Source organism: Rutidosis leptorrhynchoides, chromosome 9, assembly GCF_046630445.1.
Source record: "Rutidosis leptorrhynchoides isolate AG116_Rl617_1_P2 chromosome 9, CSIRO_AGI_Rlap_v1, whole genome shotgun sequence".
NCBI classification, from domain to species: Eukaryota; Viridiplantae; Streptophyta; class Magnoliopsida; order Asterales; family Asteraceae; genus Rutidosis; species Rutidosis leptorrhynchoides.
In genome coordinates, this window is record NC_092341.1 from 204,921,706 (window position 1) to 204,948,853 (window position 27,148).

The following is a 27,148-nucleotide window of genomic DNA, read 5'->3' on the forward strand; positions in this document are numbered from 1 at the left end:
TCTTTCAAAAGTATTTTAATACATCTAAATACACTACATGTATATACATTTTAACCGAGTCGTTAAATCATCGTTAGTCGTTACATGTAAGTGTTGTTTTGAAACCTTTAAGTTAACGATCTCAATTAATGTTGTTAACCCATTGTTTATTATATCTAATGAGATGTTAAATTATTATATTATCATGATATTATGATATATTAATATATCTTAATATGATATATATATATATATATACATTTAAATGTCTTTACAACGATAATCGTTACATATATGTCTCGTTTCGAAATCCTTAAGTTAGTAGTCTTGTTTATATGTATATAACTCATTGTTAATATACTTATGGAGATACTTACTTATCATAATCTCATGTTAACCATATGTATATCCATATATATCGTCATGTCGTTTTTACAAGTTTTAACGTTCGTGAATCGCCGGTCAACTTGGGTGGTCAATTGTCTATATGAAACATATTTCAATTAATCAAGTCTTAACAAGTTTGATTGCTTAACATGTTGGAAACATTTAATCATGTAAATATCAATCTCAATTAATATATATAAACATGGAAAAGTTCGGGTCACTACAGTACCTACCCGTTAAATAAATTTCGTCCCGAAATTTTAAGCTGTTGAAGGTGTTGACGAATCTTCTGGAAATAGATGCGGGTATTTCTTCTTCATCTTATCTTCACGCTCCCAGGTGAACTCGGGTCCTCTACGAGCATTCCATCGAACCTTAAAAATTGGTATCTTGTTTTGCTTAAGTCTTTTAACCTCACGATCCATTATTTCGACGGGTTCTTCGATGAATTGGAGTTTTTCGTTGATTTGGATTTCATCTAACAGAATAGTGAGATCTTCTTTAGCAAAACATTTCTTCAAATTCGAGACGTGGAAAGTGTTATGTACAGCCGCGAGTTGTTGAGGTAACTCAAGTCGGTAAGCTACTGGTCCGACCCGATCAATAATCTTGAATGGTCCAATATACCTTAGATTTAATTTCCCTCGTTTACCAAATCGAACAACGCCTTTCCAAGGTGCAACTTTAAGCATGACCATCTCTCCAATTTCAAATTCTATATCTTTTCTTTTAATGTCAGCGTAGCTCTTTTGTCGACTTTGGGCGTTTTTCAACCGTTGTTGAATTTGGATGATCTTCTCGGTAGTTTCTTGTATAATCTCCGGACCCGTAATCTGTCTATCCCCCACTTCACTCCAACAAATCGGAGACCTGCACTTTCTACCATAAAGTGCTTCAAACGGCGCCATCTCAATGCTTGAATGGTAGCTGTTGTTGTAGGAAAATTCTGCTAACGGTAGATGTCGATCCCAACTGTTTCCGAAATCAATAACACATGCTCGTAGCATGTCTTCAAGCGTTTGTATCGTCCTTTCGCTCTGTCCATCAGTTTGTGGATGATAGGCAGTACTCATGTCTAGACGAGTTCCTAATGCTTGCTGTAATGTCTGCCAGAATCTTGAAATAAATCTGCCATCCCTATCAGAGATAATAGAGATTGGTATTCCATGTCTGGAGACGACTTCCTTCAAATACAGTCGTGCTAACTTCTCCATCTTGTCATCTTCTCTTATTGGCAGGAAGTGTGCTGATTTGGTGAGACGATCAACTATTACCCAAATAGTATCAAAACCACTTGCAGTCCTTGGAAATTTAGTAATGAAATCCATGGTAATGTTTTCCCATTTCCATTCCGGGATTTCGGGTTGTTGAAGTAGACCTGATGGTTTCTGATGCTCAGCTTTGACCTTAGAACACGTCAAACATTCTCCTACGTATTTAACAACATCGGCTTTCATACCCGGCCACCAAAAATATTTCTTGAGATCCTTATACATCTTCCCCGTTCCAGGATGTATTGAGTATCTGGTTTTATGAGCTTCTCTAAGTACCATTTCTCTCATATCTCCAAATTTTGGTACCCAAATCCTTTCAGCCCTATACCGGGTTCCGTCTTCCCGAATATTAAGATGCTTCTCCGATCCTTTGGGTATTTCATCCTTTAAATTTCCCTTTTTTAAAACTCCTTGTTGCGCTCCTTTATTTGAGTAGTAAGGTTATTATGAATCATTATATTCATAGATTTTACTCGAATGGGTTCTCTGTCCTTCCTGCTCAAGGCATCGGCTACCACATTTGCCTTCTCCGGGTGGTAACGAATCTCAAAGTCGTAATCATTCAATAATTCAATCCACCTACGCTGCCTCATATTCAGTTGTTTCTGATTAAATATGTGTTGAAGACTTTTGTGGTCGGTATATATAATACTTTTGACCCCATATAAGTAGTGCCTCCAAGTCTTTAATGCAAAAACAACCGCGCCTAATTCCAAATCATGCGTCGTATAATTTTGTTCGTGAATCTTCAATTGTCTAGACGCATAAGCAATCACCTTCGTTCGTTGCATTAATACACAACCGAGACCTTGCTTTGATGCGTCACGATAAATCACAAAATCATCATTCCCTTCAGGCAATGACAATATAGGTGCCGTAGTTAGCTTTTTCTTCAATAACTGAAACGCTTTCTCTTGTTCATCATTTCATTCAAATTTCTTCCCTTTATGCGTTAATGCAGTCAAGCGTTTTGCTATTCTGGAAAAGTCTTGGATGAACCTTCTGTAGTAACCATCTAGTCCTAAAAACTGGCGTATGTGTTTCGGAGTTTTCGGGGTTTCCCACTTTTCAACAGTTTCTATCTTTGCCGGATCCACCTTAATACCTTCTTTGTTCACTATGTGACCGAGGAATTGAACTTCTTCCAACCAAAATGCACACTTTGAAAACTTAGCGTACAATTCTTCCTTCCTCAATACTTCTAACACCTTTCTCAAATGTTCACCGTGTTCTTGGTCATTCTTTGAGTAAATAAGTATGTCATCAATGAAAACAATGACAAACTTGTCAAGGTATGGTCCATACACTCGGTTCATAAGGTCCATGAACACAGCTGGTGCATTAGTTAAACCAAACGGCATGACCATAAACTCGTAATGACCGTAACGTATTCTGAAAGCAGTCTTTGGAATATCATCTTCTTTCACCCGCATTTGATGATACCCGGAACGTAAGTCAATCTTTGAATAAACAGACGAACCTTGTAGTTGATCAAATAAGTCGTCAATTCTCGGTAGTGGGTAGCGGTTCTTGATGGTAAGTTTGTTCAACTCTCGGTAGTCGATACACAACCTGAATGTACCATCTTTCTTCTTGACAAACAAAACAGGAGCTCCCCACGGTGATGTGCTTGGTCGAATGAAACCACGCTCTAAAAGTTCTTGTAATTGGCTTTGCAGTTCTTTCATCTCGCTGGGTGCGAGTCTGTAAGGAGCACGAGCTATTGGTGCAGCTCCTGGTACAAGATCTATTTGAAATTCAACGGATCGCTGTGGGGGTAATCCCGGTAATTCTTTCGGAAATACATCGGGAAATTCTTTTGCAATGGGAACATCATTGATGCTCTTTTCTTCAGTTTGTACTTTCTCGACGTGTGCTAGAACAGCATAGCAACCTTTTCTTATTAGTTTTTGTGCCTTCAAATTACTAATAATATGTAGCTTCGTGTTGCCCTTTTCTCCGTACACCATTAAGGGTTTTCCTTTTTCTCGTATAATGCGAATTGCATTTTTGTAACAAACGATCTCTGCTTTCACTTCTTTCAACCAGTCCATACCGATTATCACATCAAAACTCCCTAACTCTACTGGTATCAAATCAATCTTAAATGTTTCGCTAACCAGTTTAATTTCTCGATTCCGACATATATTATCTGCTGAAATTAATTTAGCATTTGCTAATTCGAGTAAAAAATTTACTATCCAAAGGCGTCAATGGACAACTTAATTTAGCACAAAAATCTCTACTCATATAGCTTCTATCCGCACCCGAATCAAATAAAACGTAAGCAGATTTATTGTCAATAAGAAACGTACCCGTAACAAGCTCCGGGTCTTCCTGTGCCTCTGCCGCATTAATATTGAAAACTCTTCCGCGGCCTTGTCCATTCGTGTTCTCCTGGTTCGGGCAATTTCTAATAATGTGGCCCGGTTTTCCACATTTATAACAAACTACATTGGCATAACTTGCTCCGACACTACTTGCTCCGCCATTACTCGTTCCGACACCATTTGTTCCTTTCGTTCTGTTAACTCCTGGTCCGTAGACCTCACACTTCGCCGCGCTATGACCATTTCTTTTACACTTGTTGCAAAATTTGGTGCAGAACCCCGAGTGATACTTTTCACACCTTTGGCATAGCTGCTTCTGATTGTTGTTGTTGTTGCGGTTGTTATTGTTGTTGGGATGATTGTTGTAGTTGCTGTTGTTGTTGTTGTTGTTATTGTTGTTGTTGTTGTTGTTGTTTTTGGGCCGTTTGTTGTAGTTGCGATTGATGTTTCGATTGTTGGGATAATTGTTGCAATTATTATTGTAATTGCTGTTGTTGATGTATTGGTGATTCTTATCACCATTTTCCTCCCACTTTCTTTTGACTTGCTTCACATTGGCCTCTTCAGCCGTCTGTTCTTTAATTCTTTCCTCAATCTAGTTCACTAGTTTGTGAGCCATTCTACATGCCTGTTGTATGGAGGCGGGCTCGTGTGAACTTATATCTTCTTGGATTCTTTCCGGTAATCCTTTCACAAATGCGTCGATCTTCTCTTCCTCATCTTCGAATGCTCCCGGACACAATAGGCACAATTCTGTGAATCGTCTTTCGTACGTGGTAATATCAAATCCTTGGGTTCGTAACCCTCTAAGTTCTGTCTTGAGCTTATTGACCTCGGTTCTGGGACGGTACATCTCGTTCATCAAGTGCTTGAATGCTGACCACGGTAGTGCGTACGCATCATCTTGTCCCACTTGCTCTAGATAGGTATTCCACCATGTTAACGCAGAACCTGTGAAGGTATGCGTAGCGTACTTCACTTTGTCCTCTTCAGTACACTTACTTATGGCAAACACCGATTCGACCTTCTCGGTCCACCGTTTCAATCCGATCGGTCCTTCGGTTCCATCAAATTCCAAAGGTTTGCAGGCAGTGAATTCTTTGTAGGTGCATCCTACACGATTTCCTGTACTGCCAGATCCAAGGTTATTGTTGGTATGTAGCGCAGCCTGTACTGCGGCTATGTTTGAAGCTAGAAAAGTACGGAATTCCTCTTCATTCATATTCACGGTGTGTCGAGTAGTTGGTGCCATTTCCTTCAAAATAGTCAAATGGAACAAGTTAATCATACAGAATACTAAGAGTAGTTAATAGTATTTCGTAGCATAATATGAACTCATTTATAAAAGCTTTTTCTTCATATTAGCGTTTTATAAGTTTAAATTCGGGTAGTACCTACCCGTTAAGTTCATACTTAGCAGCTAATATACAATTCAACTACTACAATTCTATATGAAAAACTGATTATAATAATATTTCGCGTTCAAACTTTTACACAATATTTTACAAACTTACAATACAGCTTAATTTACATATAGCATGAAATATAGCACACAATAAATTTGATACAAGATGGTTGTGAAGATAATTCTAGCTAGTACACAAGTCGTTCAGCAAAGGCAATAAAGACACGTAATTTATACGTCCAGAAACAAGTCATGCATTCTGGTTTTACTAGGACTACTTCCCATCCTTGGTCTTGTGGAACATAACCGTTATGGCCGTTGATAAGACAGCGTGTTGTAACGTCGTCAAAGGGACGAGGGTTACGTAATGACCAACAGTCTCGTAATAACCTAAAAACCTCATTTCTTACCCCAATTACCGACTCCGTCACTTGTGGGAATGTTTTGTTTAATAGTTGTAGCCCGATGTTCTTGTTCTCACTTTGGTGAGAAGCGAACATTACTAACCTATAAGCATAACATGCTTCTTTATGTTGCATGTTAGCCGCTTTTTCTAAATCACGAAGTCCTATATTCGGATATACTGAGTCAAAATAATTTCTTAACCCGTTGCGTAAAATAGCATTTGGGTTCCCCGCAATATATGCGTCAAAGTAAACACATCGTAACTTATGGATTTCCCAATGTGATATCCCCCATCTTTCGAACGAAAGCCTTTTATAAACCAAGGCATTCTTGGAACGTTCCTCGAATGTCTTACAAACTGATCTCGCCTTAAATAGTTGTGCCGAGGAATTCTGACCGACTCTAGACAAGATTTCATCAATCATGTCTCCGGGTAGGTCTCTTAAAATATTGGGTTGTCTATCCATTTTGTGTTTTTAAACTGTAAAATAGACAAGAGTTAGATTCATAAAAAAATACTTATTAATACAAGCAATTTTTACATATATCATAAAGCATAAGTACACTATATTACATATATTACACCACACGAATACAACTATCTTATTCCGACTCGCTCGTTTCTTCTTGTTCAGTTTTGGTTCGTTTGCCAAGTTTCTAGGAATATATGATGTTCCCCTAATACGAGCCGTCGTTGTCCACATTGGTTTAGAAAAACCTGGTGGTTTAGAGGTTCCCGGGTCATTGTTACAAGTTAAGGACTTCGGGGGTTGACGATACATATAAAGTTCATCGGGGTTGGAATTAGATTTCTCTATTTTTATGCCCTTTCTCTTATTATTTTCTTTTGCCTTTTTAAATTCAGTTGGGGTAATTTCTATAACATCATCGGAATTCTCGTCGGAATCCGATTCATCGGAGAATTGGTAATCCTCCCAATATTTTGCTTCCTTGGCGGAAACACCATTGACCATAATTAACCTTGGTCGGTTGGTTGAGGATTCTCTTTTACTTAACCGTTTTATTATTTCCCCCACCGGTTCTATTTCTTCTTCCGGTTCCGATTCTTCTTCCGGTTCCGATTCTTCTTCCGGTTCCGACTCTTCTTCCGGTTCCTCTTCGGGAACTTGTGAATCAGTCCACGAATCATTCCAATTTACATTTAACTCTTCATTATTATTAGGTGAGTCAATGGGACTTGTTCTAGAGGTAGACAACTATCACATAATATCAAACACGTTAAGAGATTAATATATCACATAATATTCATATGTTAAAAATATATAGTTTCCAACAAAAATGTTAAGCAATCATTTTTAAAGAAAACACGGTCGAAGTCCAGACTCACTAATGCATCCTAACAAACTCGATAAGACACACTAATGCAAATTTTCTAGTTCTCTAAGACCAACGCTCGGATACCAACTGAAATGTCCCGTTCTTATTGATTAAAAACGTTCCATATTAATTGATTTCGTTGCGAGGTTTTGACCTCTATATGAGACGTTTTTCAAAGACTGCATTCATTTTTAAAACAAACCATAACCTTTATTTCATAAATAAAGGTTTAAAAAGCTTTACGTAGATTATCAAATAATGATAATCTAAAATATCCTGTTTACACACGACCATTACATAATGGTTTACAATACAAATATGTTACATCGAAATCAGTTTCTTGAATACAGTTTTTACACAATATCATACAAACATGGACTCAAAATCTTGTCCTTATTTTAGTATGCAACAGCGGAAGCTCTTAATATTCACCTGAGAATAAACATGCTTTAAACGTCAACAAAAATGTTGGTGAGTTATAGGTTTAACCTATATATATCAAATCGTAACAATAGACCACAAGATTTCATATTTCAATACACATCCCATACATAGAGATAAAAATCATTCATATGGTGAACACCTGGTAACCGACATTAACAAGATGCATATATATAAGAATATCCCCATCATTCCGGGACACCCTTCGGATATGATATAAATTTTGAAGTACTAAAGCATCCGGTACTTTGGATGGGGTTTGTTAGGCCCAATAGATCTATCTTTAGGATTCGCGTCAATTAGGGTGTCTGTTCCCTAATTCTTAGATAACCAGACTTAATAAAAAGGGGCATATTCGATTTCGATAATTCAACCATAGAATGTAGTTTCACGTACTTGTGTCTATTTTGTAAATCATTTATAAAACCTGCATGTATTCTCATCCCAAAAATATTAGATTTTAAAAGTGGGACTATAACTCACATTCACAGATTTTTACTTCGTCGGGAAGTAAGACTTGGCCACTGGTTGATTCACGAACCTATAACAATATATACATATATATCAAAGTATGTTTAAAATATATTTACAACACTTTTAATATATTTTGATGTTTTAAGTTTATTAAGTCAGCTGTCCTCGTTAGTAACCTACAACTAGTTGTTCACAGTTAGATGTACAGAAATAAATCGATAAATATTATCTTGAATCAATCCACGACCCAGTGTATACGTATCTCAGTATTGATCACAACTCAAACTATATATATTTTGGAATCAACCTCAACCCTGTATAGCTAACTCCAACATTCACATATAGAGTGTCTATGGTTGTTCCGAAATATATATAGATGTGTTGACATGATAGGTCAAAACATTGTATACGTGTCTATGGTATCTCAAGATTACATAATATACAATACAAGTTGATTAAGTTATGGTTGGAATAGATTTGTTACCAATTTTCACGTAGCTAAAATGAGAAAAATTATCCAATTTTGTTTTACCCATAACTTCTTCATTTTAAATCCGTTTTGAGTGAATCAAATTGCTATGGTTTCATATTGAACTCTATTTTATGAATCTAAACAGAATAGTATAGGTTTATAGTCAGAAAAATAAGTTACAAGTCATTTTTGTAAAGGTAGTCATTTCAGTCGAAAGAACGACGTCTAGATGACCATTTTAGAAAACATACTTCCACTTTGAGTTTAACCATAATTTTTGGATATAGTTTCATGTTCATAATAAAAATTATTTTCTCAGAATAACAACTTTTAAATCAAAGTTTATAATAGTTTTTAATTAACTAACCCAAAACAGCCCGCGGTGTTACTACGACGGCGTAAATCCGGTTTTACGGTGTTTTTCGTGTTTCCAGGTTTTAAATCATTAAGTTAGCATATCATATAGATATAGAACATGTGTGTAGTTAATTTTAAAAGTCAAGTTAGAAGGATTAACTTTTTTTTGCGAACAAGTTTAGAATTAACTAAACTATGTTCTAGTGATTACGAGTTTAAAACTTCGAATAAGATAGTTTTATATATATGAATCGAATGATGTTATGAACACCATTACTACCTCAAGTTTAGTAGGTAAACCTACTGGAAGTGACAAGAAATGATCTAGCTTCAAAGGATCTTGGATGGCTTGAAAGTTCTTGAAGTAGGATCATGACACAAAAACAAGTTCAAGTAAGATTTTTACTCGAATTAAGATAGTTCATAGTTATAGAAATTGAATCAAAGTTTGAATATGAATATTACCTTGAATAAGAAAGATAACCTACTGTATATAACAAAGGTTTCTTGATCTTAGATGATTACTTGGAATGGATTAGAAAGCTTGGAAGTAAATTAGTAAACTTGAAGGGATTTTTGAAGTGTTCTTGAAGTGTTCTTCCTATGATGATTATAGCTTGATTCTTGAAGTGATTTTTGATAAAGATGATGATTAACTACTGGAAAAATACGTTCATAATAGTGTGTGTGTGTGTGTGTGTTGAGAGAGAATTAGAAAGAGAATTGGAAGTGAAATGGAGTGAATGATGAGTGATAATTGGTGAGTGGTGAGTGGGGTTAAAAGGAGTTCTAGTTAGTTGACTAGCTCATGGTAGAAGTAAAATTGATTAGTCATACATGACATAATCAAGAGTGGAATCCCATGCTAGTTCCTATTGGTATATACCCATAGTAAGTACGTTTTGAAGCTGTGTATAATACGGGTAAGAATACGACTAGAATTCTTGATGAAAGAAAAGAATGGGAAAGTAACTGTAACCATTTTCGTTAAGTATGAGTGTTTTGATATATGTCTTGAAGTCTTCCAAAAGTATTTTAATACATCTAAATACACTACATGTATATACATTTTAACTGAGTCGTTAAATCATCGTTAGTCGTTACATGTAAGTGTTGTTTTGAAACCTTTAAGTTAACGATCTCAATTAATGTTGTTAACCCATTGTTTATTATATCTAATGAGATGTTAAATTATTATATTATCATGATATTATGATATATTAATATATCTTAATATGATATATATACATTTAAATGTCGTTACAACGATATTCGTTACATATATGTCTCGTTTCGAAATCCTTAAGTTAGTAGTCTTGTTTATATGTATATAACTCATTGTTAATATACTTATGGAGATACTTACTTATCATAATCTCATGTTAACCATATGTATATCCATATATATCGTCATGTCGTTTTTACAAGTTTTAACGTTCGTGAATCGCCGGTCAACTTGGGTGGTCAATTGTCTATATGAAACATATTTCAATTAATCAAGTCTTAACAAGTTTGATTGCTTAACATGTTGGAAACATTTAATCATGTAAATATCAATCTCAATTAATATATATAAACATGGAAAAGTTCGGGTCACTACACCCCTTTCCCCACAAAAGTACACAGGAATAGCTTCGCCTCTTTCCTATGAAGGTGCCATGCCGAGCTTAAAAAGAAGGGAATCCGGAAGAGTGGAAGGTATTATAGGATGACGACAAATCCTACCGTAGAGAGGATCATTCTTAGCATCCTCAGGAATAGGATCACTATATTGCTTGGGAACAGTGGCCCACCTGATATCAACGGCATTTGAAAAATTTTTCGGAAAGAAAAAAGATTTCTTGATATAGACAAAGGAATTTTTCCAATTACTTACATCAGGAATGGAAGAAGCAAAACACATGGGAGTATCAATCACACTACCCCTCTTTTTACGATGCTTGGCAATCGTAACCCAATTTCCAGCATCACCGGTTTGGAAGAAACAGCGAAATATGTCAACAGAAGGCTAGCCGCCATATGCTTTGCACATATATTCAAAAGCCAGGATCTTCTTGATGGCAAGAGGGTGAACAATCGAAACATGGAATTTGAAGTAATCAAGAACGCTAAGGAAAAATGATGAAATGGGGATCCTGAGGTTACATTCTGTAAATGATTGCGTGTACATTCCGACGTAATCCGCCGGAAAGTCCAGCATAAACTTCCCGGATTCCGGCAAAATTATGTCGTCCTCTTTAAGACCTAGGGTTTTACAGAGGCGTTCACAGCGTTCGGGGGTCACAACACTAGAAATAGATCGAAGCCCTACTTTAGCCATAACAAAATAATAGAAAAAGATAACAGTGTGGGAGCAATACCTTTTTGAGAACTAAAGAAGATGATCGGATGATGAAGAGAAACAAAAGAAAAAATAAAAGAGAAAAATCAAAGATTAACTCTTTATTACCCTCGAGCAGAAAACCGTCCCATCCGTCACAGAGTTACTTTGGTAACTGTACCGGAAATTACCGTTTCACCCTTTAAGTCTAATTAGATGGAAAAACTTCAGTAGGGGCAAAAAGGTAAATAAAACCCGGGTAAATAATTATTCGGATCAGAAGCGTCAAATCAAGTAATCAAGTGGCAGATTGAGTTTAATTCAACAAAAATTGGTCAGAAAGCTTCGTAAAATTAAACTGGGGAGCTTGATAGTGTATCTCCCCGACAAGATAAATGAAGCTAAGCTAACGGAGATATCGCGCTTAACTAGGATAAATGACATAAGAATGGATCACAAGAACACATATGTCAAATACAAACCAAGGGCGGGATATCCCCAAACTCAAATAAAGGCGCCCAAATGATAAAAGAAAAATGCTACCAAAGAAGAATCCCAATATTCAGAGTCAGTACGGAACCACTTCCGTTATACGAAGCAATGGTAACGAAGGAACACAGTGACGAAGAGATCACGGTTACCAATGGACAATGACTTCTCCTAAAGTCACAAGATTACCTAAACTGAAGGAGAGAAGTAAGCGGGTTGACCAAATACGCTTACACTAACATCCAAATGACAAAAAAGGAATGTTGCAGGGTAGCTTTCTTGAGCTAGCAGGAGCTGCAGTCGGGTGAAGGGAAAGTCCCCTTTGTCTCATCAGAAATCGCCTCGAAGACTGAATCTACCTAGAAAGCTGGTGATAGAGGTATTGCCTAACCCTATAAAAAGGAGAACATGATCTATGGAGAACACATTCACTCTAAGTCATAATTACTCACATACAATACTCTCAATGAGTTACCTTCGTATCTTGGTGGCGTAAAGTACGATACCTTCGTACTACCTTCGGGGAATCGTCAACAATCATACATTCATCACAATATCCTGCTATATCGTCCATTTAGCGATCAGATCTCAATATCCTTGTTTCGTTAACAAGGGTTGCCAAGAATTGTACAAACAGTGTGCGGTCACAAATAAAAACGATTTATGGTATGAAGTCGTAACAACCATACATGGTCTTGATGTTGCTTTCAACCGTAGTATCATTAATGGTTAAGGGTGTTGGATTGAGTTAGCAAAACTATTTAAATGGATTGATGAGCAAAATATTATTACTTGGAACAGTTTGTACAAAAGAGTTAGTAATATGTTTTGGACAGATTCGTGGCAAGGAGATGTTTCTTTCTACATAAATTACAACAAGTTGTTTCGTATGGAATCCAATCCTCTTTGTTCGATCGCTGAAAGGAGAAGAAATAATGTTTGGTTTTGATAATTGTCCAGTGGGACTAGTGGTTGAACGCAAGCCAATTTTGATGCTTCAATTCAACAGTTGGGTAAGTTTAAGGTTGTAAACATGGTAGACGATCGGGCTTGAAGACTAGCTACTGACGGTTAGTCATCGTCCATAGTTACAAGGTGGAACAAGACGTTACCTTTAAAACTTAACATATTTATATGGAGACTAGCACAAGATAGTGTTCCACATAGGTTCAATCTTATGCTTAGAGGCATGGAGTTGCTTGATTTTTCGTGTCCAACTTGCGGAGCCAGTGTTGAAGACGTCGACCACTTGATTTTCGACTGCATCTTGGCACGAAAATTTTTTGGTCGTATTTTAGTGTGGACAAATGCAGAACTCCCAACTACGATTATATCATGGAAAGAACTAGCTAGTTGGATCAACGATAGTGATCATAACATGGTGTGGAAGGAGCGATTGTACATTATCGTTGCAACTACTTTGTGGATACTTTGTGGAGTATATGAAGGTTTAGCAATGAAATTGCATTTAATACTCATGCAATTAAGGAAAATGTCATTTTCAAGTCTATTCGTTGTTTTCATTCTTTTGGTTAAAAAACAGAGGTAAAGGTGTTAGTTGCAGTGGCGACTTTACATGGTGACTCGTGGGGTCACGAGATACAGCTAATTTGAAAATTATTGGTAGAAAATACGTTGTAAATTGTATAGGACACCACTAAATTTAACTAGAGGATCCCATATTTTTTTCAAAATTTATAGTTTTTCCTTTAAAATGTATTGGACACCACTAGATTTTACTACTCGGACCCAATATATTTTCCGAACTTGTAGTCCTTTGAAAGTAAAAAACACTAAAATAACATTCAAATATAATTAGAACTGAAAAATTGTTTGAGGACCCCATTAAGTTTGCATCCCAAAATCACCACTGGTTAGTTGTATGAACATCTGGCTTTGCAATCCGTTGTAATCCCTTATCCACGCCAGTTAAGAGATTTTGGTTATTAATAAAAATTTGGGTGTTAAAAAAAAAAAAAAAAAACTAAGTGCTTGGAGCCGTGATTTTATTACACGTCTCATGTGTAAAACTTACTATCAGCATTTTTTTTTTTTTTTTTTTTTTTAACGGCCAAAGAATGATTTGAATTAGAAAACGCTCATTAGCAAGTCGCTAAAGGAGAAAATTACAACGGGAATAGGCACCATGAGTTCCAATTAGAAACTCTATGACCTCTATTCTTAAGCCAACTAAAAGTGTAATTAGATAATATTATTAGAAACGGTCACATGTTAACGTATTTTTTTTAGCGACGATATCGATATCGAATGCCTTAATTTGTTATCCACACATCCACACATACATTAAAAGGAAACCTAATTAACCCATATATATTCCCGAACACATCATCCTTAATTCTTATTGTTTTTCGCTTGTAATATGATCCCGAACACATCATCCTTAATTCTTATTGTTTCAGTTTAAGAAGTCTCTTGTTTATATTTTATAGAAGCACTTAACAATATATTATATTATAATTATACTAATAGAGCTCATGCATGTTAACTGTTCACGACCTTATTTTATTCTTAAAGGGTATTTTAGTCATTTTACACAATTATGTTTCTTTTTTTTTGAAAAGCAAGCAAATTATTATTAACGGAATATTAAAGTACAAGGCCCTATACATATCTATACAATTATGAAATGGAGAAACAAAACTTGTAGGATTTTATAGTAAACAAGAGTAGCCGACGAAGACCATTAACACTAAAGAGGGAATAAGAACTTGAAAAAATTCAAGCCGGGAAAGATAGGAAAACAGTGACGATCGAGCGCCTACAAAGTTAAACACAAGCTAACCCGATTAATCAAACCCTCGATAGTAGAAATAGACTTCGTGCGCTACAGAGGTGCAAGGAAGAGTGCATTAGCCGATCCCGACCCGTTGTGGAGGTTCCGCGACGAAGAAGGAAGGATTAATGAGCCATTGATGCCACTCGATTGTTTTCTTTGTTCGCGATCTTTTGGATATCCAACTGTAACTTTGTGTTTGTATCTCGGAGAGAATCGACGCGGGAGACCAGACTTTTTTAGAGAATACTTTTAAGTTTCTATGTTTCCACATTATGTAGCATGTAATCCATTTGGTTGCTTGCCATATCGTGGATCCGAAGTTGTTGCTAGCGAAGGCTTGGTTATTGATAATAACATCGTTGAGATTGGAGATTAGCGTGTTATCTTGAGCCCACCAATCAAGTACGAGTTTCCATATGAGGGCCGAATTAGGGCAAAGTCCGAGAATGTGTTCGGTGGTTTCTATGTCAACATCGCATAGGGGGCATAGAATGGAGTCGAGATCAATACCCCGTTTGTCTAATTCGAATCTAACCGGTATCTTATTTTGGAAGGCTCTCCATATGAAAATGTAGACCTTTTGGGGCAAGAGTTTGTTTCGAGGAATCGATGTGCTAAGAGCGTTACCACCAAACTTTAGAGTGTTTATCAAGTGTGCCAATGATTTGGTAGTATATGTTCCGGAAGGGTCGAGAGTGTATTTCCAAGAGTCGGGTTTATCTGAAAGTGCAATGGAAGATACTATGTTATTTAGTTCTGTAAGTTCGTTGAGGACTCGTCCAGTTGGAGGCCTTGTCCAACACCAATTACCCGATGAGGAACCGTTGATGTGTGTGATTCTTTCAGCAATTGATGCTTCTTTTTTGGTCTCAAGCCTGTATAATCTTGGAAAAAGAGTGCTAAAACATTCCGAACCAAACCAAATGTCATTCCAGAATTCAATGGTATCACCGCTTCCGAGACATTTTGTGATGGCAGAGGAGAATGAGGAGCCCGTGCTATCTGCGATGTTTCCTGCTTTGATGATTTCTTTCCAAACTGTGCGACCTGAAATGTTCCTGCAAGAAACGTTAGATCCCAACCCCCCGCCCTTCCCATAAATACTAGTAATAACTTTGACCCATAAAGCATTTTTTTCATTTTTAAATCGCCACCACCATTTACATAGTGTAGCGACCCGACCAAATCATGTTTGACGGCGCCGACTACTTCGGTCCCGTTGCGTGGTCATAAGTCTTTATTATGACTTTTGACCAAAATATGTCGCATTTATTTTATAAGAAAAAGGATGTTTCAAGTTAACAAATGTAGTTCGAAAGACTAGTTACATTACAATGTTTAACGTACGAATGAAACCTATGCGACACAATTTAAAGTAGTCAAAAGACGCTCCATCTATGCATGTATACTCGACATCCAAGCAAGTATCAAAAAGAGTGCGGAAGCATGTATCAAGTAGCTTTCAAGGACCTGAGAAAACATATAGAAAACTGTCAACGAAAACGTTGGTGAAATCATAGGTGTTTTAGTAAACGTTGCATTTGAACCACAAGATTTAATATAATATGATTATCTAAATCATTTGCATTCCAAAGTTGTTATTTGTTTCGCGGGCACCCAATTATCAAACTTAACTGTTTTGCACCCTTCGCGTAGTGTTAGAACATACACTAGACCCGAAAATATATTTCATCCGCTAACGGTAGCGAACCGTCCGAATGAGGCTCGTCAAGCCCATGTGATCACATAATATAAGTTCACGTTTACACCCTGCAAGTGTAACTAATGATAATTGAATTGAGGCTTTTTGTTCAAACCCGTACGTGGAATGTTCGTTTTCGTACTTGTGTTCAAAGTGTAAAAGTATGATACGTATATGTTTCTCATCCCATAGTTTAAAGCATAAAAGTTGTTTGAAGGATGGGACTATGATCTCACCTTGAGTGCACGTATGAAAAGTACTTCACAAAGTAACGTGTGCGAAGGATAGTGCTAGTCTTGACCTAAACCAATAGGTCGTATCAATAACGGTAAACACGATAGGTCAAAGATGTTTAATTAGTCCTATGGCTCGTTACGACTCGATTATGTAGCATGTGAATCAAATTGTCAAGTTTCATGCAAGATACAAGTACAGAAACAAGTTAGGAAGGTTGCATAATCATTTGGTTAAGTTTGACAAAAAGTCAAACTTTGGTCGGTTAAAGTCAACGAAACTCAACACGTTCGGGTCGGGTCCCGAACTATTTTTCTGAGGTTTTTATTCATATATAAGCATGTTAGAACAAGTCTCATGTGAATCGGAGGTCCATAGTGTGCCAAACATTTTTCGTATTTTGACCAAAGAGGTCAGAAACTGGACACGGCTTAGGCCGCGCCGCGGGCCCAAATTGTCGCGCCGCGACAATACACGGGAACTGGTACCTGGTCAGTCTCAAATGTCCAAGTCTCAATTCCAAACACTTTCAAGCATAACTCGCAAACCGCTAATACTTAGAACTCGTATCTTATATCGTTAGAAAGGTAATTTGACAAAGAACACATCTAAATACATTTCACCAACCAAAAATGTTATTTGTAACAATCGGCTTTCCAAAGTAAATGATCAATTAATGCACACATTTAATACACAAATTTGATAAGTGCACATTTATGATTCGGGCATTTAATGCATACATATAACATGCCGTTTTGTAGGTAATCGAGCATACAATACAACTAACTACTTACTAACTACAATTCATGTCATTCAATGCATCAAATATTCATTTCAAGCTTATCAAACCCTAACCCGAATTCACCAAAATCACTAATCAAGTTTATGGAGTTTTCTCAAGCAACCTACACATCAATTTGAAGCTAGTGATACTAGGAACACATTTAATACATGCATTTATAACATTTAACAACATTCAAACAACCAAATCACCAAATCAAACACACCAAAGTTCATACTCAAGCTAGTTACTTCAAATAACGAAATCGAGCATATAAATCATATATTCATGTTAGACTTGAGCCATAGACACTAATTAACAACTTTATAAGTTCAAAAATATCAAGAACACAAAATCTAGTGATTTTAGAAAGTTACCCAAACTTGATGAAGTCGGTATGGAATCGAAGAGGAAGTTGCAAGGATTTCAAATATGTAATTTGTTTTGCAAGATACCCGCTAGCTTGGATTTAGATGATGATTCCTTGTTTGAGAAATTGAGAGAAAATATGGAAGTAGAAGAAGAAAAGGGAAAATGAAAAAGAAAAGATGGGGGTGGGGGTTGACTAGTCAAAGGCTAGTCACCTCTTTGGCATTTTGGCAAAACTAGTCCCTCAAGTTCGGTTGCGGGTGCGTGAATTACCTAGACGAGATATTTTTAAAACACGTATTAACGGGAGATGTTATAAACATATAACGGGATTTAAATAGTTAAACGGAAAAGTAAACGGAAAAAGGCGGGATGTTACATTACCTACTCCTTAAAAGAAATTTCGTCCCGAAATTTAAGTAGGCGTAGTAGTCGTTGTTTCTTCCTCGGAATCCTGCGTTTCCGGAATTGGGAATAAATGAGGGTATTTCTTTTGCATTTGATCTTGCCTTTCCCAAGTAAACTCGGGTCCTCTTTTGGCGTTCCAACGGACTTTAACAATCGGGATTCGGCTTTGTTTCAATGTCTTGACGGAGGTGTCCACAATTTCAACCGGTTCCTCCACAAAATGAAGCTTGTCATCAATAGTAAGTTCCTCGAGAGGGATGACGATATCGGGTTCGGCAAGACACTTTTTCAAGTTAGATACATGGAAGGTAGGATGAACGGAGTTCAATTGAGGCGGAAGATCTAAACGATAAGCAACGTTTCCAATACGCTCCAAGATTTCGAAAGGACCAATATACTGCGGATTTAGCATCCCGCGTTTCCCAAAACGGATTACACCTTTCCAAGGTGCAACCTTTAACATTACTCGGTCACCGACTTGAAATTCGAGGTCGTTGCGTCTTTTGTCGGTGTAGCACTTTTGACGACTCCGGGCCGTCGGGAGCCTATCTCGGATTTGTACGATCTTCTCGGTGGTTTCGTGAATGAGTTCGGGTCCGGTGATTTGCACATCGCCTACCTCGGCCCAACAAAGGGGTGAACGACATTTTCGGCCGTATAGCGCTTCAAAAGGTGCGGCTTTAATACTCGCGTGATAACTATTGTTGTAAGAGAACTCGGCGAGAGGTAAGTGCTTGTCCCAAGCTTTTCCAAAATCAACCACGCAAGCTCGTAACATGTCCTCCAAGGTTTGAATTGTACGTTCGCTTTGTCCATCGGTTTGAGGATGATATGCGGTGCTCATGTCTAAACGCGTTCCCAACGCTTCTTGCAAGGTATGCCAGAATCTAGAAACAAAACGGCCATCTCGGTCGGAGATAATCGATAAAGGTACACCGTGTCGGGCTACGATTTCTTTAATGTAAAGTTGCGCAAGTTTCTCCATTTTGTCGGTCTCCTTCATGGCAAGAAAGTGTGCGAATTTGGTGAGACGGTCAACAATAACCCAAATGGTATCATAACCGCCCGTCGTTTTTGGTAGTTTGGTGATAAAATCCATCGTTATCCTTTCCCACTTCCATTGCGGGATCTCGGGTTGTTGAAGTAGTCCGGACGGTCTTTGGTGTTCGGCTTTGACTTTGGAACATGTCAAACACTTGGAAACATAAGTAGCTACGTCCCTTTTGATGTTCGGCCACCAATATTGTTGTTTAAGGTCGTGGTACATCTTATTGGCACCGGGGTGGATCGAGTATCGTGACTTATGGGCTTCATCTAAAATGAGACTTCGTAGGTTCCCATAACTAGGCACCCAAATCCTTCCGGCGAAATATCGGAGTCCGGTTTCCTTAGTTTCGAATCGAGAGACGAGAATGTTCAAGAGCTCGTGTGAAACGTTTTCATCCTTGAGAGCCTCATCTTAGGCTACCCGAATTTGGCTATTAAGGTTAGTGTGGATGGTGATGTTTAAGGCTCGGACACGAAGAGGCACCGCTCTTTCTTTTCGACTTAAGGCATCGGCTACTACGTTTGCCTTCCCAGGATGGTAACGAAGTTCGCAATCGTAATCGTTTAAGGTTTCAATCCACCTTCGTTGTCTCATGTTTAGTTGCTTTTGATCGAAGATGTGTTGGAGACTTTTGTGATCGGTAAAGATAGTACTCTTGGTTCCATAAAGATAGTGTCTCCACATTTTAAGTGCAAAGACAACGGCTCCGAGTTCGAGATCATGTGTCGTGTAGTTTCGTTCATGAATTTTGAGTTGTCGAGAAGCATAAGAAATGACTTTCGTTCGTTGCATCAACACACACCCAAAACCATGTTTCGAGGCGTCGCAATACACAACAAAATCATCGTTGCCTTCGGGAAGTGAAAAGATAGGAGCGGTGGTAAGCTTTGTCTTCAAGATTTGGAACGCGGATTCTTGCTCGGTCGCCCAAATGAATTTCTTTCCCTTGTGAGTTAATGCGGTTAGAGGACGTGCAACCAAAGAGAAGTTTTCGATGAATCTACGATAGTACCCGGCGAGACCCAAGAATTGACGAATGTGAGTCGGAGTAGTAGGAGTTTCCCATTTACTAATGGCTTCGATTTTTGATGGATCGACTTTAATTCCTTGGTCACTTACAACATGACCAAGAAATTGAACTTCCTTCAACCAAAATTCACACTTGGAGAATTTGGCATAGAGTCTTTCTTGTCTTAAAAGTTCAAGCACAAGTCGGAGGTGTTCCTCGTGTTCTTCTTTGCTTTTTGAATAGACCAAAATATCATCGATGAACACGATAACGAATTTGTCAAGATACGGTTTGCACACGCGGTTCATAAGATCCATGAACACCGCCGGTGCGTTAGTGAGACCAAATGGCATTACAAGAAATTCATAACTACCATAACGAGTTCGGAAAGCGGTTTTGGAGACATCTTCCCCCTTAACCCTTAATTGATGATAACCCGAGCGGAGATCGATTTTTGAATATACGCAAGACCCTTGTAATTGGTCAAAGAGGTCATCGATGCGAGGAAGAGGATATCGGTTCTTAACCGTCAATTTGTTTAGTTCATGATAATCAATGCACATTCGTAGGGATCCGTCTTTCTTTTTAACAAACAAAATCGGAGCGCCCCAAGGTGAATGGCTAGGTTGGATAAAACCACGATCAAGTAGTTCTTGGATTTGACTTTGCAATTCTTGCATTTCAGATGGAGCGAGTCTATATGGTGCACGTGCTACGAGTGCGGCTCCTGGAATAAGATCGATTTGGAATTCAACCGGTCGATGGGGTGGAAGACCCGGCAATTCGTCGGGAAATACATCAAAAAAGTCACTAACAATAGGCACATCATCGATGTGCTTCTCATCGGACTCGACTTTCTTAACGTGGGCAAGGATCGCAAAACAACCCTTACGGAGTAGTTTTCTAACTTTAAGGCACGAAACGAGGTTGAGTCTGGTGCAACTCTTATCGCCATAAACAATCAAAGGTTCACCATTCTCGATAGGAATTCGGATTGCGTTAAGATCACAAAGGATGTGAGATTTCGTTTTGACTAACCAATTCATACCGATTATTACATCAAAGCTTCCTAGTTCCATGGGTATCAAGTCAATTTCAAATTCCTTACCCAAAATGTTTAACGTACACCCCCGGTAATATGTGTCGGCACTTAATAGTTTCCCGTTAGCCACTTCAATGGTATAAGTGGTATCTAGTGGAAGTGGTGGAGTGCTAAAAGAATGAGTCAAAGTCTTGGATACAAAACTCTTATCGGCACCCGAATCGAATAAACAAGTAACATAAGTGTTGTTGAGGAGAAACGTACCCGTGACTAATTCATTGTCATCTCGGGCTTCCTCGGTGTTGATGTTGAAAGCTCGGCCGCGTGTGTTGGGGTTGGCTTTCTTCTTCGGACAGGCATTTCTAAAATGACCCGTTTGGCCACATTCATAACAAGTACCCGATTTTGGTGCATTGGGCACCTTTTGAGCGACGGGGGCGGCACTTCTACAATCGTTGGCCATATGACCACCCCTTTGGCACCGGTGGCAAAATAGATTGCTACATTCACCATAGTGGTGTTTGTGGCATTTGTTGCAAAAGGGTTTATTTCCGCCATAACTTTTCTTGACGTCGGAGGTGAAAGGCTTTTTGGTGAAGTTGTTGTTGTAGTTGTTGCTTGATTGAGGGGCTTCCCATTTTCTTTTGTTGTTACCCGACTTATCCTCGGCTTTAGGCGCCGGTACTACGATTTCATCAACCGTTTGGATATCCAACTGTAACTTTGTGTTTGTATCTCAGAGAGAATCGACGCGAGAGACCAGACTTTTTTAGAGAATACTTTTAAGTTTCTATGTTTCCACATTATGTAGCATGTAATCCATTTGGTTGCTTGCCATATCGTGGATCCGAAGTTGTTGCTAGCGAAGGCTTGGTTATTGATAATAACATCGTTGAGATTGGAGATTAGCGTGTTATCTTGAGCCCACCAATCAAGTACGAGTTTCCATATGAGGGCCGAATTAGGGCAAAGTCCGAGAATGTGTTCGGTGGTTTATATGTCAACATCGCATAGGGGGCATAGAATGGAGTTGAGATCAATACCCCGTTTGTCTAATTCGAATCTAACCGGTATCTTATTTTGGAAGGCTCTCCATATGAAAATGTAGACCTTTTGGGGCAAGAGTTTGTTTCGAGGAATCGATGTGCTAAGAGCGTTACCACCAAACTTTAGAGTGTTTATCAAGTGTGCCAATGATTTGGTAGTATATGTTCCGGAAGGGTCGAGAGTGTATTTCCAAGAGTCGGGTTTATCTGAAAGTGCAATGGAAGATACTATGTTATTTAGTTCTGTAAGTTCGTTGAGGACTCGTCCAGTTGGAGGCCTTGTCCAACACCAATTACCCGATGAGGAACCGTTGATGTGTGTGATTCTTTCAGCGATTGATGCTTCTTTTTTGGTCTCAAGCCTGTATAATCTTGGAAAAATAGTGCTAAAACATTCCTAACCAAACCAAATGTCATTCCAGAATTCAATGGTATCACAGCTTTCGAGACATTTTGTGATGGCAGAGGAGAATGAGGAGCCCGTGCTATCTGCGATGTTTCCTGCTTTGATGATTTCTTTCCAAACTGTGCGACCTGAAATGTTCCTGCAAGAAACGTTAGATCCCAACCCCCCGCCCTTCCCATAAATACTAGTAATAACTTTGACCCATAAAGCATTTTTTTCATTTTTAAATCGCCACCACCATTTACATAGTGTAGCGACCCGACCAAATCATGTTTGACGGCGCCGACTACTTCGGTCCCGTTGCGTGGTCATAAGTCTTTATTATGACTTTTGACCAAAATATGTCGCATTTATTTTATAAGAAAAAGGATGTTTCAAGTTAACAAATGTAGTTCGAAAGACTAGTTACATTACAATGTTTAACGTACGAATGAAACCTATGCGACACAATTTAAAGTAGTCAAAAGACGCTCCATCTATGCATGTATACTCGACATCCAAGCAAGTATCAAAAAGAGTGCGGAAGCATGTATCAAGTAGCTTTCAAGGACCTGAGAAAACATATAGAAAACTGTCAACGAAAATGTTGGTGAAATCATAGGTGTTTTAGTAAACGTTGCATTTGAACCACAAGATTTAATATAATATGATTATCTAAATCATTTGCATTCCAAAGTTGTTATTTGTTTCGCGGGCACCCAATTATCAAACTTAACTGTTTTGCACCCTTCGCGTAGTGTTAGAACATACAGTAGACCTGAAAATATATTTCATCCGCTAACGGTAGCGAACCGTCCGAATGAGGCTCGTCAAGCCCATGTGATCACATAATATAAGTTCACGTTTACACCCTGCAAGTGTAACTAATGATAATTGAATTGAGGCTTTTTGTTCAAACCCGTACGTGGAATGTTCATTTTCGTACTTGTGTTCAAAGTGTAAAAGTATGATACGTATATGTTTCTCATCCCATAGTTTAAAGCATAAAAGTTGTTTGAAGGATGGGACTATGATCTCACCTTGAGTGCACGTATGAAAAGTACTTCACAAAGTAACGTGTGCGAAGGATAGTGCTAGTCTTGACCTAAACCAATAGGTCGTATCAATAACGGTAAACACGATAGGTCAAAGATGTTTAATTAGTCCTATGGCTCGTTACGACTCGATTATGTAGCATGTGAATCAAATTGTCAAGTTTCATGCAAGATACAAGTACAGAAACAAGTTAGGAAGGTTGCATAATCATTTGGTTAAGTTTGACAAAAAGTCAAACTTTGGTCGGTCAAAGTCAACGAAACTCAACACGTTCGGGTCGGGTCCCGAACTATTTTTCTGAGGTTTTTATTCATATATAAGCATGTTAGAACAAGTCTCATGTGAATCGGAGGTCCATAGTATGCCAAACATTTTTCGTATTTTGACCAAAGAGGTCAGAAACTGGACACGGCTTAGGCCGCGCCGCGGCCCCAAATTGTCGCGCCGCGACAATACACGGGAACTGGTACCTGGTCAGTCTCAAATGTCCAAGTCTCAATTCCAAACACTTTCAAGCATAACTCGCAAACCGCTAATACTTAGAACTCGTATCTTATATCGTTAGAAAGGTAATTTGACAAAGAACACATCTAAATACATTTCACCAACCAAAAATGTTATTTGTAACAATCGGCTTTCCAAAGTAAATGATCAATTAATGCACACATTTAATACACAAATTTGATAAGTGCACATTTATGATTCGGGCATTTAATGCATACATATAACATGCCGTTTTGTAGGTAATCGAGCATACAATACAACTAACTACTTACTAACTACAATTCATGTCATTCAATGCATCAAATATTCATTTCAAGCTTATCAAACCCTAACCCGAATTCACCAAAATCACTAATCAAGTTTATGGAGTTTTCTCAAGCAACCTACACATCAATTTGAAGCTAGTGATACTAGGAACACATTTAATACATGCATTTATAACATTTAACAACATTCAAACAACCAAATCACCAAATCAAACACACCAAAGTTCATACTCAAGCTAGTTACTTCAAATAACGAAATCGAGCATATAAATCATATATTCATGTTAGACTTGAGCCATAGACACTAATTAACAACTTTATAAGTTCAAAAATATCAAGAACACAAAATCAAGTGATTTTAGAAAGTTACCCAAACTTGATGAAGTCGGTATGGAATCGAAGAGGAAGTTGCAAGGATTTCAAATATGTAATTTGTTTTGCAAGACACCCGCTAGCTTGGATTTAGATGATGATTCCTTGTTTGAGAAATTGAGAGAAAATATGGAAGTAGAAGAAGAAAAGGGAAAATGAAAAAGAAAAGATGGGGGTGGGGGTTGACTAGTCAAAGGCTAGTCACCTCTTTGGTATTTTGGCGAAACTAGTCCCTCAAGTTCGGTTGCGGGTGCGTGAATTACCTAGACGAGATATTTTTAAAACACGTATTAACGGGAGATGTTATAAATATATAACGGGATTTAAATAGTTAAACGGAAAAGTAAACGGAAAAAGGCGGGATGTTACACATAGTAGTGAGATATTTTTGCTGAAAAGTGAGCCAACATTTAAACCACCATTTTCATAAGGAAGAAGTATTAGATCCCATTTTATCCAGTTGATTTTATTTTCTGTTGATGAACCACCCCAAAAAATTTTTCGTCTTTTGGCTTCAAGGAGGGTAAGGATGGAGGACGGTGTGTGGAAGAGAGAGAAGTAGTAAAGTGGTATGCTGCTTAGGATTGATTTAATGAGGGTAAGTCGGCCGCCAAAAGAGACGTATTTTGCCGCCCAATCGGATAGTCTTTTATCAAACTTTTCCACGATTGGTTGCCAAGAGGAAGGATGTGAAGTGGGAACACCGATGGGGAGGCCAAGATATGTGAAGGGAGTGGTACCGAAAGAACACCCAATATAATTCGCCATATCTTCAGATTCGTGACTTTGAGTTTACTTTTTCGGAGTGGTACCGGAAGAGTAGTTCCGATACCATAAAGTTTACTTTTTCGGAAGTTGACTTTGAGTCCAGAGATTCTCTCGAAGAATTTGAGGAGCTTGGAAATATTTTTGGCATTTCTTTTACTCCATTCTCCGAAGAAAATAGTGTCGTCGGCGTACTGAAGGTGGGTAACAGTGATGTTATCGTTACCAACATTGATTCCTCGAAGGTGTCCATTAGTTAATGCCCGTTTGGTGAGAATGTTGAGACCTTCGGTGACGATGATGAAGAGAAAAGGCGAGATAGGGTCACCTTGACGTATACCTCTTTCGGGAGGAATTCGTCGGTGGGAGAGCCATTGACAAGGATGGAAAAAGATGATGAGGAAAGACAAGCACGGATGAAACTGATCCATTTAGGTCCAAATCCCATGCAGTGCATGGTGTTGAATAGGAAGTCCCACTCGATACAGTTGAAAGCTTTTTCGAAGTCAACTTTGAAGATTAGGCCTTTACGTTTTTTACGTTTAAGTTCGTCGATTATTTCGTTAGCAATTAGCACGCTGTCTAAGATGTTCCGACCTTTGAGGAAGGCAGTCTGCTCAACCCCAATGACCTTGTGGATGACTTTTGCGAGACGATTAGCAAGGATTTTGGTTAGGATTTTGTAATAACTTCCAATTAGACAAATAGGACGGTATTCGTTCAATCCAATAGGGTTGGTGTTTTTGGGTATAAGGGTGAAGAAAGATGCGTTACATCCTTTGGAGATTTCCGAATTGGACCAAAACCATTTAAGTGCGTTGATGAGGTCGTGTTTTATGAGGGCCCAATATTTTTTGAAGAATTTCATGTTAAAACCATCGGGACCGGGTGCTTTTGAGCTTTCGCAGCCATTTAGTGCATCCCAGATTTCCTTTTCGTGGAATTCGGCTTCAAGTATGAGGTTATCATGGGGGGAGATATACTCAAGATGTGATTCATTATCGAAAGGACAGTGATTGTTAGGGTTGCGAGATTTGAAGAGGTTTTTGAAGTAAAGATATGTTTCGTGTTTTATGGTGTTAGGGTCTTCGTTCCAAATTCCATTAATAGAGATCCCGTGTATGTTGTTTTTACTTAAGCGCTTTTTAATATAATTATGGAAGTATTTCGAATTTTCATCGCCTTCGAGAGCCCATTTAATTCTTGATTTTTGTTTTAGCATGTTAGATTTCTTTTTTTCTTTTTCGATGTGTAAAAATTTGTTGTCTAACCATTTATTTTTCTTAATTTCGGACAAAGGTCTAGTTTGGGCTAATGCTTCCCATTCGTTAATGGCGTTTAAGTGATCGAGAATTTGGGAGTCGAGATTATCAAGTTGTGCGCTATGTTTTTTAAGTTCCATTTTAACGTTTTTGAGTTTATTACGGAAAATACAGTCGGGTCGATTTCCTGTCATTGGAGTTGACCAAGCCTGGGTAATGACGGAATCGGCATTTTTGAGATCGAGCCATGTGTTAAAAACACGAATAGGTCTAGGTCCGGAGTTGGTGTATGAGTTCCTAAGGATTATGGGGCAGTGGTCGGAGAGGTCCCGGTCTAGAGTTTTGGACGAAACGTTAGGCCAAATTTTTAGGATTTCATCGGAGACAAGGAATCTATCAAGTTTACTAAACTTCATTCTTTTTATGTAGAT

At 38.1% G+C, this 27,148-nt stretch overlaps 1 protein-coding gene across 1 annotated transcript; it reads right to left on the reverse strand.

Moving 5' to 3' along the window:
* Positions 1-14,541: 14,541 nt before the first annotated feature.
* LOC139868506 (uncharacterized) lies at positions 14,542-22,692 on the reverse strand. The gene is made up of 2 exons (XM_071856843.1): positions 22,405-22,692; positions 14,542-15,558 (listed from the first exon to the last, which is right to left on the reverse strand). The coding sequence occupies exons 1-2, from the start codon at positions 22,690-22,692 to the stop codon at positions 14,542-14,544; spliced, it is 1,305 nt and encodes a 434-aa protein (XP_071712944.1).
* Between the last annotated feature and the right edge of the window lie 4,456 nt (positions 22,693-27,148).